A 14,991-nucleotide genomic window follows, 5' to 3' on the forward strand; every position below is an offset into this window, starting at 1 on the left:
CATAGCCATCCCTCCATACTTTGATGGTAGCACTAAGTACATTTTGCCTTGGGGTCTCATTGTTTCTCTATCTTTTCTCTGTAGCTGCTTGTAAGCTATTTGAGGTTAAGATCTTAGTCTTTTTTTTGTATAATGCTTTATATATCCCAAGCTCTCAGTTGGTGTTTGTTGAATGAATGAATGAATGAATGAATGAATGAATGAACAGTTATCCTTTAGAGACATGAGTGGAAATTTAAACTATGGAACCCACTACTTCATCTATTTCAAGTAAACAAACACCAGACCCAATGCAAATGTATTTCAAGTACTGGAATTTAGGCTATAAAAGCTGGTGACCTTTGCTTAGCTCTATGAAACTTAGAAACTAGTGTCCTTGTTACTAGGTAGGAAATTTGACTTGTGTATAATCCTGAGTATTAAATTAGTTTATTATCTCACTTGTTCTCAAATGGAGAGGAGCTTTTAAAAATCCTTTTCTTGTACATTTTATGGAAAACCCAGGACAGATACCACATGATATCACTTCTAGTTAGTCATCAACATGTATTGACTTCTGTACTGTGTGCTGAGCATTTTATAAGTTCAGGACCGCCCGTGTGGTCAGCATTTGCCACATGTTCTGACCTAGTGACTGACCTGTGATGAAATGATACAATGGAGTTAGAATTTGGACAGACATGTCCTTAATCCTGTGATGACTTTAGCATTATTTGGCTCCTCCTCCCAACCACTGTCACTTGGCCTCTTCCCGAGTCTGCTAGGACCTCCCTTCTTTCTCCCTTCTCCTTTCTTAAGTTAAGTTACTGCCTTTACCTGATACTTCCTGAATACTCAAATCCCACAAACATGCTCCCCTCACCACCTTCTCACTTCCTACCAGGGAAATACTATGAGCTATTTGCCGAAATCCAGCTTAGATACTTGTATTCTAGTTAGGGTTTGTAAAATGGACTTCAGGAGACTGGATCTACTTGAGAGACATAGAGTATGCTCACCTGGAAAGTAGGAACCACAGTGAATGCAAACAGGATTCAGTGTGTATGGGGAAAAAGAGTCAAGTCACGTCAGGTTAAATGGGCATTGCTTCTCCTCAGACTTGAGTTATTCTTTGGGTTTTTAAAAGAAGACAGAGACATGGATTGTTGAGGAAGGGAGGACATTTCAGATGGGGGAAGGAGGGTTCCAGTTGAGTCTGTGGGGCATAAAGAATGTGTAACATCGCCGTGTCAGGGACAAGAAAGTTGTATGTGGGTGATGATGGACAGTTTTGCTCAGTTGGAGCAGAGTACACTGGAGACCAGCAAGAAATAAAGTCAATAAAAAGCTTGGGAGATAGAGTGAATGATGGTCTTAGAGACAGCATGAATAGGTTGACCCAAGAGATTGACCTCAATTTTGGGCATGTTCAGTTTCAGGTGCAAATTGGACATTCAAATTGAGACATCCTGTGTGGAGCCAGAGATATGGGTTGAATAAAGTGTGGAAAGATTCTAAGCAGGAAATCTCCATTTGGGAGTTCACTTAGGTGACAAGTTTTGTTGAATGCCTCCTCTGTAGAGGGAGCACAGAGCATATAAAAAATGCAGTTCCTGCCTTTAAATAGCTTACAGTTTAATTCAGGGTAAACATACACACACACACACACACACACACACACACACACAGAACAAAGAATCAGGGTTGAAATGGGCTGCTGAGTAGAGCTACAGTAGAAACCTACAGAAGGGAGAAAGTGGCATGGTTTAGAGTACTTAGAGAAGGTGGAACTTGAGCTGCATCCTAGTGCATAGGGAGGGTTTGGATCAATAGAAAGGAGTAGGGAGAGAAGGTATGGCTGGCGAGGGAGCATGAGCAGCAAAAAGATGGCAGCCATGCATGTGGTTGGGGATGACTATCCTGAGCACTAGCATTTATGAAGGGCCCACTGGGGCTCCCTTGCTGCTTAATGCTTCAGAGCCCAAAGCTGAGGCTCTAGGCTCACTCACTGGAAGAGAAAAGTACAGTGTTGGGAAGAAGTCCAAAGGCACCTTCGCCTTCTCCCTCTCATCTAGGAGACCGTCCAGGGAAGCAGCTCTTCCAAGGCGTCTTGTAATATGGTTGTAGCTAGATCCCCATTCTAGAAACCATCCATCACGTCTTCAGCTTTGTAGGCTTATGCCATTCCTAGGTGAAACAGAACCTGTGGTAGTCATGGAGTCAGAAGTGGTGTGAGGGTTTCCTGCCATCTTTTTTGAGGGCAAACACTGGTTCATTTTTTGTCTTTTGTAAACCTAGCATCCAGCACAGTGCCTACCTAGAACATAGTAGGCACTTATGTTTGATTGGATTGATAAATGGCACCTTATGGTGACAGAGAATTTGTTTGCATATGAGCAGTAATACTGATAGAAACCATGTGAACCAACAAAGACCTTGGAAGCAGGGATAGATTACCAGAGACAACATTTTCTTGTCTCTTTCATGTTGTATTCTGGATGGGGTGCACTTAAAAATTACTAGGGATTATACTTGGATTATATAAGGATTAGGGATCATATTTTTGATTCATTAAAAATAGTGCTTTTAGAAATTTTCAAGTCTCTTAAATTTTAATAAAATTGTAATCAACTTATTATAAGCTCATTATAATGAACTTGATTCATTTAACCTTTTTAGAGGAAAAATTACAACTTCTGTAGTATCGTGAGCAACAGACTTATTCTAGTTTAACTAGGGTGCAATTTGTTTTTTAAATAACATTAAAAACATTTTTAATATAGGGATAGTAACTACAACACATTTTGACACCACCTAATGAAACACTGAGAATGTTAAGCATAAAAACATCAGCTCAAGCGGCCCAAGCAATTGAAATACTTAGCCAAATAAAACCGAAAAATCTGGCTTTGTTCAGTGCCCCCATTCCCCCGACTTCACAAAATAAACTGCCAACTAATTAAAGGCCAACATTTGAGTTATTCATGGTCCCAGGCGCATGTGATTTCAGCCAACCCTTTGAAAACAACATATTCTCTTTTTGTGTGGTGATTTCATTGTATTTTTCCTTTCTCCTTTCTGTTTCTTTTAGGCCGTATTTGTGTGTTTCTGCAGAGTTTTGCACAGATTCTGTTCCCATGCAAACCGATGAGGGAGAAATATTGGAAGAAAGCTGCTCGGAGGTCAGTGAAGGGCCAAGAGGGTTGGTCAGTAGCTAAAACATCGTTCTGGACATGAAGGAGGCGTCTCTGGTGGGAGGGGGGGAAGAATTAAGAAACAGCGTCTCTTTCTTGTTGGCTGAGATTGATGCAGCACCAGTCATATGCTACTTGTCTTAAGACTTACCTTCTCTTATCACCTCACCTGTAGTTTGCTTGTATAGATGGGGAACATGATGGATTTTAAATCACAGTTTGTTTTGAAACTTGTTTATATTTATATAAATATATAATTTGAAATATATATTTCAAGTAAATTTTCTTTGAACAGTGATCTGTTATCTTAAGAAGTTACTCTGAGGTGAACCATCTCTGACTATTGATGTTAATCATCATATAGCCCACTATGTGCCCAAGGCAAATCTCTGCCCCTTCCCTGGGCCTCATTCTCCTCCTCTGTAAAGTGAGGGGGCCAGTCGGCCTAGAGGTCTTCTTAGATCCCTTTGACTTCTTGACTAAGGCTGCTGTAGCTATCTGGGGACTTTTTGATCAGAAACATCAGTAGTGCACACTCGTTTTGCCAAGCCAGATATCTAGGTTTTAAATGCTTTAAAAGCCTTTCTGTCTGCCCTTGGAATCTACTCTCTTCTGAGGTTCTGCCTAATAGGCTTAATGGAAGTGTTCCCTTGCTTTGTAGTGTTTCCTGGACTTTTCTTCATAGATTCTCCTTTGCTCCTTGTGTCTTCATTTTCTCTCCCGAGGACAGCCAGCCAGGGGTACAACCTTTGCTATTTCTTCTAGGCTACACAACATCTGGACTTACTCTGAAGGGTTTTTCCAGTGCACCCTCCCAGGTGGGGAGATCTCTTTGCAGCCACATAAAGCGTCTTTCCCCTTGACGGGATTCCTAGAGAGAGTAAACAGCCCTAGACAGAAGTGGCCTTTGGGAAGGAGTGTTGGCTTTGGTCTCATTCTACCAGGGGCGCTGGGCAGTCATGCCACCTCTCTGGGCCTCCTGAAGAGTTTGGACCTTCTGGTTTCTAAAGTCTACTCACACAATTACCTGTCTCTCACCCTGAACACGGTCAAAGTCTCCTAAGTGGTCTTTCTACTTCTAGGCTCCCTCTTTTTAGTTGGTCTCATTCTAACCCCCATTCCTGGCCACCCACATTTATAATAAAAAAAAAATCAATTTAAATTTCGTGTGTGATTAAAAATCACTGTTGTTTAGTCCTTCAGTCGTGTCTGATTCTCTGTGACCCCATGAACCACAGCACGCCAGGCCCTTCTGTCCTCTGCTATCTCTCAAAGTCTGTCTAAGCTGATGGTTGTGTTTTCCATGACATTATTTATCCCTCTCATCCTCTGCCATCCCGTTTTTCTTTTGTGTTCAGTCTTTCCCAACATCAGGGTCTTTTTCAGTGAGTCCTTTTCCTTATTATGTGACCAAAGTATTTAAGCTTCAACTTCAGTATGTGACTTTGCAGTGAATAATCCAAATTAATTTTTTAAGTATTGACTGATTTTATCTCCTTGCTCTCCAAGGGACTCTCAGAAGTCTTCTCCAGCATCACAGTTCAAAAGGGACAATAATGAGGCTCTCTGCTTTCCTTAGTTGTTACTGGAAAAAACCATAGCTTTGACTAAACAGACCTTTGTCAGGAAGGTGATGTCTCTGCTTTTTAGTACACTGTCCAGATTTGCCATAGCTTTCCTTCCAAGGAGCAAGTGTCTTTTAATTTCATGGTTGCAGGCACTGTCTGTGGTGACCTTCAAGCACAAGAATATAAAATCTGACACTGCTCTCATTTCTTCTCCATCTGCTTGCCAGGAAATGATGAGAGCAGTTGCCAAGATCTTAGTTTTTTTGATGTTAAACTTCAAGTCAGCTTTTACATCCTCCTCTTTCACCCTCATCAAGAGGCTTCTTCATTCTTCTTCACTTTCTGCCATCAGAGTGGTATCATGTGCATATCTGAGATTGTTGATATTTCTCCTGGAAACCTTGGTTCCAGCTTTTGATTCACCTAGTCTGGCATTTCACAGAGTATGCTCTGCAACAGAAGTTAAACAAATAAGGTGATGGTGTACAGGCTTGTCGAACTCCTTTTCCAATCTTTTTTTAATTGTTTTATTGATACCTTTTATTTTCACTGTGGGTTATTTCCAGGTCTATACCACTGTCCCACCCTCTCCCTATCAAACCCTTCTTTGTAACAAACAAAGAAACAAAAAACCTCATTAAACAAGACTACCTGATAGTGGCTCTGACAGTCTCCTTTTGTATATCTCCCCCACACTTCTGTCAAAGGGAGACAACTATGTTCCCTTAATTGTTCTCTAGCACCATTTCTTTCTTGCTTTCTCAGTCTCTCAGCTCAGGTTCCTTCTTGTGATTTTCCTCCTTTCTGTGTAGCAGGAATTATTACATTTATATACCAGCTGACTTTTGCTTTACTTTGTTTCCAGCTTTTATTGTAGTTGTTGTTACCACAGAGTCCTGCTGAAACTGTTTTCATCTTTGAACTTCTTGGGGTATATGTGTAGCAGAGGGACAAAAAGTATGAAGTATGAAGTAACGTCACTCATTTGCATAATTCCAAGTGGATAGCCAAAATGGATGGATCGATTCACAGCTCTACCAACAGTGTACAAGTATTCCTTTCTCCCCACAACTCCTCCACCACTGTCCTCATTTTTGTTTTCTTAGTCAATTTTCAGGGTGAGAGGTGAAAACTCAGAATTTTTAAAGTTTGTATTTATCCTGTGATTATTGATTTGGAGCAAGTTTCCAAAAGGCAGTTAATGGAATTTATAATTTTCAGTTCTCTCAAAAACTGTTCATATCTTGTGATCACTTGTCTTTGAGAAATGGCTCTTGGTTATTACTTTTTTGTATCCTTGAGTATCAAGATAGTGCTGGGAACACAACTGATAGTTCATCAATTCTTCCTGTTGATTCAATTCGGCAAGTGTTTATGGAAATAAATCTGATATTCAGCTGTAGAGAGAGGAAAACTATCAGGACTTTTGAAACTAGGTGTGAAAGTACTGTTATCCTTGCTGAAACTGGAAGTTGAATCCTATTTCAAGACTATTCTCTTCCTTTCATGTAGGAAACTGGTGGGGTTTCCTAGTTTTGTCCATGGAGTCCCAAATTTCATATTTTGTGTGTACTTGGATTCATCAGGTGTTATCTTTTGGAGTTTACCCACACAGAGCCAAATGAGTGTAAGAAACCAGAGACTCGAGCCAATAGCTGCTGCAATCCAGCCATCTTCATCCATTCCATGCTTACAGCACTGGGCAGCCTTAGAGCAGAAATCCACATTAGAGCACTGTGCTATGAATGCCGAGTCTGACGCCAGAGAAGGAACCATTGAGGAGTTGTGTGTTTCTGCTAAGCAAGTTGTGTAGAAGGATGCAGACAGGAGGATGAGGCTGATGGGATGTAGATTACGGACGAGAGCTGCTTCATGGTGGAGATGAGAGGCACCCATCCAGACTGCCCTGGTACCGCTTGTCCTCTGGAAAGCTGGAAAATGACTCTGCAGACCCTCCTTTTTCCAATCTTAAACCGGTCAGTTGTTCCATGTTCAGTTCTAACTGTTGCTTCTTCCCCACATACAAGTTCCTCAAGAGACAAGTAAGATGACCTGGTACTCCCACCTGCTTGAGAGCTTGCCACATTTTATTGTGATGCGCACTGTTATAATAAATAGATAAAACCCTATAAAATATAAATTATATATATAAAAACTCTGAAGCGACACAGGAAATCCTATAACCCGCTAACTTATCAATTAATGAATAGGAACAAGAGCAGAAGTAGCAAAGAGGCTATAGCGACATACTGAAGAAAGATACTCCCTAGAACCAGTTGGGGTTTCTATCAGGAACATATGGGTTTAATGTTAGGAAAACTAGGAAAAAGAATCTCAGGCATGGAGGAGACCTTCAAGGCCTTCATCTGGTCTGAGCCATACCTGACTGAAAATTCCCTCTCCAGTGTCTCCAAAAAGGGAGCAGCTGTGTAGCCTTTGCTTGAAGATCCCTGTTAGGAAACCCATTATCTCTCAGGCAGCCTGTTGTGTTCTTGAAAGGCTCTGATTATGAGGCACTTTATCAAGTGTAAATTTGCCTCGTTGTAACTTTCTGTTATTTCTATTATTTGGCCCTCTGGGGTCATTCAGAATAATGTCCTCCCTCTTCTGCATAATAATCCTGATCTTTACAGGGGGCTGTTGTGATCCCCCTCTCCTGAATCTTTTCTTCTTTTATCTGTGCATCCGCAGTGACTTCAGCCCTTTGCCATATTGGTTATGTCTCCCTTGTGTGGTACATGGATGTGAGCACTGCCATAGGCATTTAGTGGACACAGGCATTCACAATGACACTGTCCTTCCCTTCCTTGTGGACACTGCTTCCTTTAGTGTCATTTACCATCCGCTGAGCATTTTTGGCTGCTGTATCTCAGAGTACGGTGTATTAATAATAAAAACCATCAAAGTCAGTCATCTTAATAGATGCAGAAAAAGCCTTTGACAAAATGCAGTCATTTAAAAAGCACATAGATAAATGAACCTTTCCTTAAAATAAGATAAATGGTATTTATCTGAAACTAAGAGTAAGTATTATTGGTAATGGAGAAACACTAGATGCTTTTTTAGTAGTATCAAGGGTAAAGCAAGAGTGTGCATTGCCCTATGTTGGCAAGAGGGAAGGACAAGAGGGGTGTCGCAGGATAGAAAGCAGGATGCTGTTGAACTGTTTAGTCATAGAATCAGGGCTGTCTGTGAAGGGGGTGGGAAATGAGGCCTGAAGACAGTTGATGGATGAAGAAAATAAGGAAAGATTGAGGGACTGGATGGATACTGTGGTAAGGCTTTAGAGCGAGAGTCACAGGGAAACCTGGAAGGACAGGAGACTGAGATCAGACATCTCAGTGCTACAGGGTCAGAGTGAGGATCAAGAGGAGGAGAGCTGACATCTGTGTAGTCCTCTGGTGTTTAAAAAGGGCTTTCTCTAATTTGGTCCTCACAACACTCCTGGAAGAGGAAGGAATTCTAATTTATAGATGAAGTACAGTTTGGAGCGGTTCTATGTCTCCCAAGTAGTTAGTACTTGCACCCCTGTGTTTCCTGAGCCCCAAGTCTAGCTTGGAAGTCTTCTTCTGCCACCTTTACAATGCCAGACCACAAGGGTAGCATACAATGTCAGGCTAAAAGCTTTCCAGTCATTATCATTTCTTAATTTTTTTTAACAAAAATAGTTTTATAAAAAACAATTTAAATTTTATAAGGTATCAAGATCACTGAAGCACTGTAGTGTGTCTTACATTCCTGTGATGAAGGTGTTTATGCAGAAGAGTGACTGGACCTGTGTTGCCAGAGCAGTCTTTGCAGACCAGCAGCTGGAAAGGGGACCAGAATATGGAGAAGGCTGAGTTTTGCCTTTTTTTAGGGATGTAGGGGATTGTTGAAGATCTTTGAACAGAAGAGTTTACACCTGTGTTTTAGTGTGACTAGTGGGGAGGGGGGTGGAAGAGGATGAAAGCAAGAGGAACACATAGAATGACAGTACAGCACTTAAGGGTGTAAGGAGAAGAGCAGGGCACCAAGGACTGAGCCTGGGGGGTGGGGGGCGGGGGCGATGATATGCTTTCAGCGAGGGCTGGAAGAGGAAGAACTAAGGAAGAAACTCATCTTTGTGGTTATGGGGAAAGCCAGCTACTTTCTGTTCATCCCAAGGAGTTGTGTCGGAGACCATGGGGCAAAGTGCGGGAGTTAACTCATATCTTCTCACTTACATCAGTGTACCAGTCCACATTATCCTGACCCCTGGCCACCAATAACAGGGTCACAAATGTCAGTGTTATGCACAACAGTCCACCCCTTCCTCCTTGAAGCAAAGCTGAATGGAGCCGATCAGACTGCATAAGGGATTCACATGGACCCACCCCATTGCCAGCCTATCTAACTGACTGGGACTCCTGTTTCTTTTGACCAAAGTGTATCCTGCTGCTGCTTAAATGAATTATTAGTGGGGACTCCGTGTGATCCCCCGCTTCTTTAACTTGTACTACATGTGGCACCACCAAATGGAGAGATGATGTGAGAAATTGATAGTACCTGGGGACTGAATTGACTCTGAGAGGTCAAGGAGAACAGAGAGTCAGAGGTAATGCCAAGGTTTTAATTGGGAATCTGGTTGAATGATAGCACCACTGACAAGAAATAGAAGAGCCCAGTGGGACAGATGAGGATATTGTGTTTGACGGGATAAAACATGGACCTGGGGCCATGGCAAGAGGGGGCTCTGGAAGGTACTGGATAAACTTGGGTGTGACACAGATTCCCAAAGGAGAAAGTGCAGAGACAAGGGAAGAGGACCTTAGAGAACACCTCCCTCCTGGAGCCCAACAGCAAAAATCAGGGCAACAGCCAGAAAGGAGAAGAGGCCTGGAGGGAGCAGGAGATCTGAGGGAAGAGACAAGACAGTCCCAGAAGGTCCTTGTGGTGAGCAGGGAATGAGGCTGGCAAAAAAAAGACCCTTATATTATTTGATAGAAAAAGTCGATGAGAGTTCATCTGGCCTGACTGGTTCTTGGTGACCTCATGCCTGTTCTCAAGGGCTACCTCTTGTTCTTTCTAAGTGCATGGAAACCATGTGTTGAATGTCTTCTTTAGAATTCTCTTGGGAATGATCTAGTCTATCATTTGAAGCACCTGTACTCTTTAAAATTGTTTTTCTTTTTTAAAATTAGAGTTTTTTGGTTTGTTGACATCGCTTCCCAATAATACCACTTCCCCAATGCCTTGAAAGCACCTCTTGTGATAACTAGAAATGGGCAGAACAGACTGACATCCTGTGTATAACTCACCCCCTTCCCATTAGCCCTGTCTTTGCCTTTCATGGTTTGGCCTGGGAGTAGAAATCCGATGAATCCTGGTGCTTTAGCTCCCCATACCTGACAATCAGCTGTCCTCTGGCTAGACTTACAATCCTAGTGAGGCCTCCCTGAATACTGCTGTCTCTCCCAGTGGAGTGGAAGCTTCCTGAGGCCAAGGATGTTAGTCTCAGGACACCCCTTGCCATGTAAGTGCTCGCTAACCACTTGTGTTCATCCTGACAGCATACAAAGCCTTCCCCAATCGAAGCCCACCCTTCCACTAAGTGGAGGAAGACTGATTTCCTCATCAGCCCTGGAGAATCAAGTTTGCTCTCTGCGTTAATCTGTGTGCTAATCTTTTGGTGTTGCTTTCTTGGTCATTGCGGTTTGGGAACCCACATTCTTTTCCTTCGCAAGCACTGGAACAGTATTCTTCTGTTTCCTGTCTCATAGCACCTCTTTCATTCTTCCTAATTCCTCAGAAATAATTGATACCTGCTTGGCAGCAGAATCTCCAAGTCAGGTCAGGCTTGCGGGGTGCTGTCTGTCTCCTCCCTCTCCTTGGGTTGCACTTGCCGCTTGGAAGGTTTTGTTCCATTCGTTCCGATTTATAGATGATTCTCTTCCCCTCCACAACACACTGGTTGCCCCAAGTAATCGTCCTTTGCTTGGCTTGTGCTCTTGTTTGCAGCGTGGTTATTTGTATCACCTTTAGTGTTTTTTATAAGCCTCTGCTCACTCTGCCTTTTAGCTTTGCCGATGTTCTTATAAGAAGTGCATTCCCTTCTTTGCTATTTGTCTTTTGTTCTTGCTCTTATGTCATCTTTTGTACATTTTGTTTTGTCATATGAGTTCATTGGGAGCAGCTTAGTTATTTGTCTCTTTAGACTTCACCTTCTTTTCTTGCTCATTAAGATTCACAGTTTTTTAAGAAAAATTTCATTAATGTCTTTTATTTTCACCTTACCTACATATCCCAGTATTTCCCTTTTCTCCCTCCCTGAGAGGCACACCTCATAACCAGAATTTTAAAAGAAAGGGGAAAAAATAGTTTAGCCAAAACTATTCAGCTATTCAGCTATTTAGCTATTCAGCTACTAAGCTATTCAGTACAAGGTGCACTGTCTCCAAAGAGAAGGGACTCGGCGTTGTCAGTACTTAGGTTTCTATTCTTTCCATTTTCATGTAGCGGTAGTCCTTCTCTCTTCTTTTCCTGCTTGTGCTTACCTTATTCTGTGTCATGGAAGTCTTCCTAGGTTTCTTTGTAGTTGTTATCCATCATTTCCCCTTCTCTTTGGATGTCTTATGGGCATCTCAAATTCACCATGGCCGTACAGCTCGGAATCTTTCCCTGAAAATATTCACCTCTTCCTAATTCTTTACTGTCAAGACCATCGTCACCCTTCCACTCACATAGACCTTCCACTTGCTCCCTGGCTATCCTCCTCGACTTCTCAGTTAAATTCGCTTCACATAACCAATCTTTTGTCATATTTTGTTGTTGGTACCTTCACAACATTTTTTTGTGTCCATCACCTTCTTGCCACTCATGTGGCCTACATTTTGGTACAGACTTTCATCATTTCAAACCTGCACTAGTGCAAGTTTTCTTTTTAATTATCTACATATATTTTTCCAGTCAGCAAAAACATCCTTTTCTCCCTTCCATATTAACCTCTCCCCAAACTGAGAATGAAAGAAAAATAAGCCCCTGTTACAAATATGTGTCATCAAGCTAGTCAAATTTACTCATTGATGAGGTCCAAAATAAAATTATCTCATTCTGCTGAGTTCTTTACCTTTCTTCCTTCCTTCCTTCCTTCTTTCCTTCCTTCCTTTCTTCCTTCCTTTCTTTTTTCTTTTCTTTCTTCCTTCCTTCCTTTCTCTTCTGTCCTTCCTCCCTTTTTTCTGCTCTCAGTCTCCCTTCCCTGTCTCCCTTCCCTTTTCTCCTTCCCTACTCACCTCTTCTTCCCTCCTTCCTTCCTTCGTTTTATTTCCGGTTCCCAATTGTCTCCCTACTCTCCACTCTTCCCCACCCACTGAGAAGGCAGGAAAACAAAAATCATTAAATATATGTGTGGGATTGTAGAACCAATTCTCACATTAGCCATGTCTAAAAAAAGAGAAAGAAAATACACCTCCGTCTGCACTCCTGAGTCTATCAGCTTTCCATCAGAAGGTAGGCAGCATATTTCATTGAGTTCTCTGGAACCTTGGTTGGTCATTATACTGATAAAAGTCCCTAAATTTTTCAGTTTTATCTTTCTGATATTATTGTAGAAGTTGTACACTGTAGAAATTGTTCTCCTGGTTCTACTTATTTCACTTCACATCATCTCATGTAAATCTGCCCAAGTTTCTCTGAAACCACCCCCTTTATGATTTCTTTCAGCACAATTCAATCAGTCTGTGTACCACATAACTTGTTCAGCTATTTTCCATTTGATAGGTACCCTCTCAGATTCTCATTCTTTTTGACCTCAAAAAAAAGTATAAATATTTTAGAATACCTTTAGTTAGAATTTGTTTTGATTAAGACTGATTCCTTCTTTAATCTGCCCTCCCACTAATTCCTCATTCTCTCTTCTCCCTTTACCCTTCTATTTTCCTGTTGAGTAAAATATTTCTGTACCCATCAGTGTTTGTGTGTGCACGTGCATATGTGTGTGCACGTGTGCAGTCTTCCCTTCTTTAATCATTCAGATGAGAGTGAGGCAAGAGCATCAGCTGCTTTTCCCTGTCCTCTTCTCATTTGTATTGATATCTACTGGCACACTCTAATTAGGTGAGAGAATTTTTCCTAACTTTATTTTCCTTCTCTACCTTAGGTATTCTTCTTCCCTTCTCTTCCTGTTCTTAAGACCATCAAGACAGAGTAAAAACACTGCCAGGCCTTGTCTATTTACATTCCTTTTTGGTGGGGCCCTGGTGTGGGTCTGGGACTTCCTCTTTCCTTGGGCTTTGGAGTGCTGTGCTCAGCCCCTCTCTCTTGTGTCCTCAGACTTCTCTGTCTGTCTCTCTGTGCCAGCTTGGACTGTACAAATGATTCTCTGTGACTTTTTCGTGGATTTCTCTCTCAACATTCAGTCTGGTGTGTTTTCTGGATCTGCTTGAAAGAGCTTTGGTGTGGGGATGGTGTGAGTCCCTATTGTACTTTCTCCTATTCTCCCACCTTAGCTCCTCTTCCCAGTAATTTTCTAATAGGCCTTCCCACTCCAATCCATCTTCTACTTAGCAGCTAAAATGATTTTGCTAAAGTATAGGTCTTACTTAATAAACTCCAGAATCTAATATAAATTCCTCTGTTTGGCCTTTAAAGCCCTCTCCAACCTGGCTCCTTCCTTCCTTTCCGGTCTTACTAAGTCCTCTCCACACACCCATGATCCAATCTATGCTGGATCCCCTGACTCACACTAGCTGTCCCTCATGCCTAAAACACTGTCTCCTCTTCTCTAACTTGAAGATTCCTTGGGTTCCTTCAAGATTCACCTCATTCCTCTGTATCCACCCTTTCTTTATCACCATCATCTCCTTCCCTCTGAGACTACTTCATTTACCTGGTATATATCGTACATGTGCCCAGTCATTGACACCTTGTCTCTCCCATTAGAATGTGAGTTCTTGGAGGGCAGAAATCATATTTTTTGCTTTTCTTTGTATCTAATGCTTAGCCCAGTGACTGACAAATAACAAGTGGGTAATAAATTCATATTGAATTGTGAAGACTTAGGAACTCTGCTCAATGCCATTACTTACCATGATTCCAGGGGAATGAGAAAGCAGGGCGTTTGCTTCCTGAGGAACAGTTCAGGGACTCAAGATGTGGAATGGGATATGACCAATGTAGGAATTTGTTTTGATTGATTCTACATTTCTTTTTTATTATTATTTATTTATTTTTAGTTTTCAGCATTCACTTCCACAAGATTTTGAGTTCCAAATTTTCTCCCCATCTCTCCCCTCCCCCCACCCCAAGACACTATGCATTTTGATTACCCCTTCCCCCACTCTGCTGTCCCTTCTATCACACCCCTCCCTTCCCTTATCCCCATCTTCTCTCTTTACTTGTAGGGCAAGATAGATTTCCATACCCTGTTATCTATATTTATTATTTCCCAGTTGTACGCAAAAACACTTCTCAACATTCATTCCTAAAACTTTGAGTTCCAACTTCTCTTCCTCCCTCCCTATCCATCCCCACTGAGAAGGCAAGCAATTCAATATAGACTATGTATGTGTAGTTATGCAAAAGACTTCCATAATAGTCCTGTTGTGAAAGACTATATTTCCCTCCATCCTATCCTGCCCCCTATTTATTCTGTTCTCTCTTTTGGCCTTGTTCCTTCCCAAAAGGGTTTACCTCTAATTACTCCCTCCTCCCATTTGCCCTCCCTTATATCATCCCCACCACCACACTTGTCCCCTTCTCCCTTACTTTCCTGTAGTGTAAGATAGATTTTTTATACCAGATTGAATGTGCATGTTATTCCTTCCTTAAGCCAAATGTGATGACTTTTTCCCTCTCACCTCCCCGCTTTTCCCCTCCATTGAAAAAGCTTTTTCTTGCCTCTTTTATAATAATTTACCCCATTCCATTTCTCCCTTTTTCCTCCCGATATATTGCTCTCTCAGCCCTTAATTTTATTTTTTTAGATATCCTAACTTCCTTTTCAACTCACCCTGTGCCTTCTGTCTATTTGCATATAATCCCTCCAACTACCCAAATACTGAGAAAAGTCTCAAGAATTACAAATATGATCTTTTCATGTAGGAATGTAAGCAGTTCAACTTTAGTAAGTCCCTTATGATTTCTCTTTCCTGTTTACCTTTTCATCCTTCTCTTGATTCTTGTGTTTAAAAGTGAAATTTTCTATTCAGCTCTGGTCTTTTCATCAAAAATGCTTGAAAGCCCTCTATTTCATTGAATGAACTTTTTTTCCCTTGAAGTATTATACTCAGTTT

General features: G+C 41.6%; 1 protein-coding gene across 10 annotated transcripts in view; it reads left to right on the forward strand.

Moving 5' to 3' along the window:
* TNRC6B (trinucleotide repeat containing adaptor 6B) overlaps positions 1 to 14,991 on the forward strand; it is a 217,451-nt gene that overhangs the window by 38,918 nt on the left and 163,542 nt on the right. For 7 of the 10 annotated variants that reach the window (XM_072656210.1, XM_072656223.1, XM_072656215.1 and 4 more), the window contains one exon: positions 3,071 to 3,161. The exons of the other annotated variants lie outside the window; for them this stretch is intronic. In XM_072656210.1, the coding sequence (XP_072512311.1) occupies positions 3,117 to 3,161 (45 nt within the window). In that variant the 5' untranslated portion in view covers positions 3,071 to 3,116. The remainder of the gene's footprint in view (positions 1 to 3,070; positions 3,162 to 14,991) is intronic. 10 annotated transcript variants of the gene reach the window in all.

The sequence above is a fragment of the Notamacropus eugenii genome, chromosome 3, assembly GCF_028372415.1.
Source record: "Notamacropus eugenii isolate mMacEug1 chromosome 3, mMacEug1.pri_v2, whole genome shotgun sequence".
NCBI lineage: Eukaryota > Metazoa > Chordata > Mammalia > Diprotodontia > Macropodidae > Notamacropus > Notamacropus eugenii.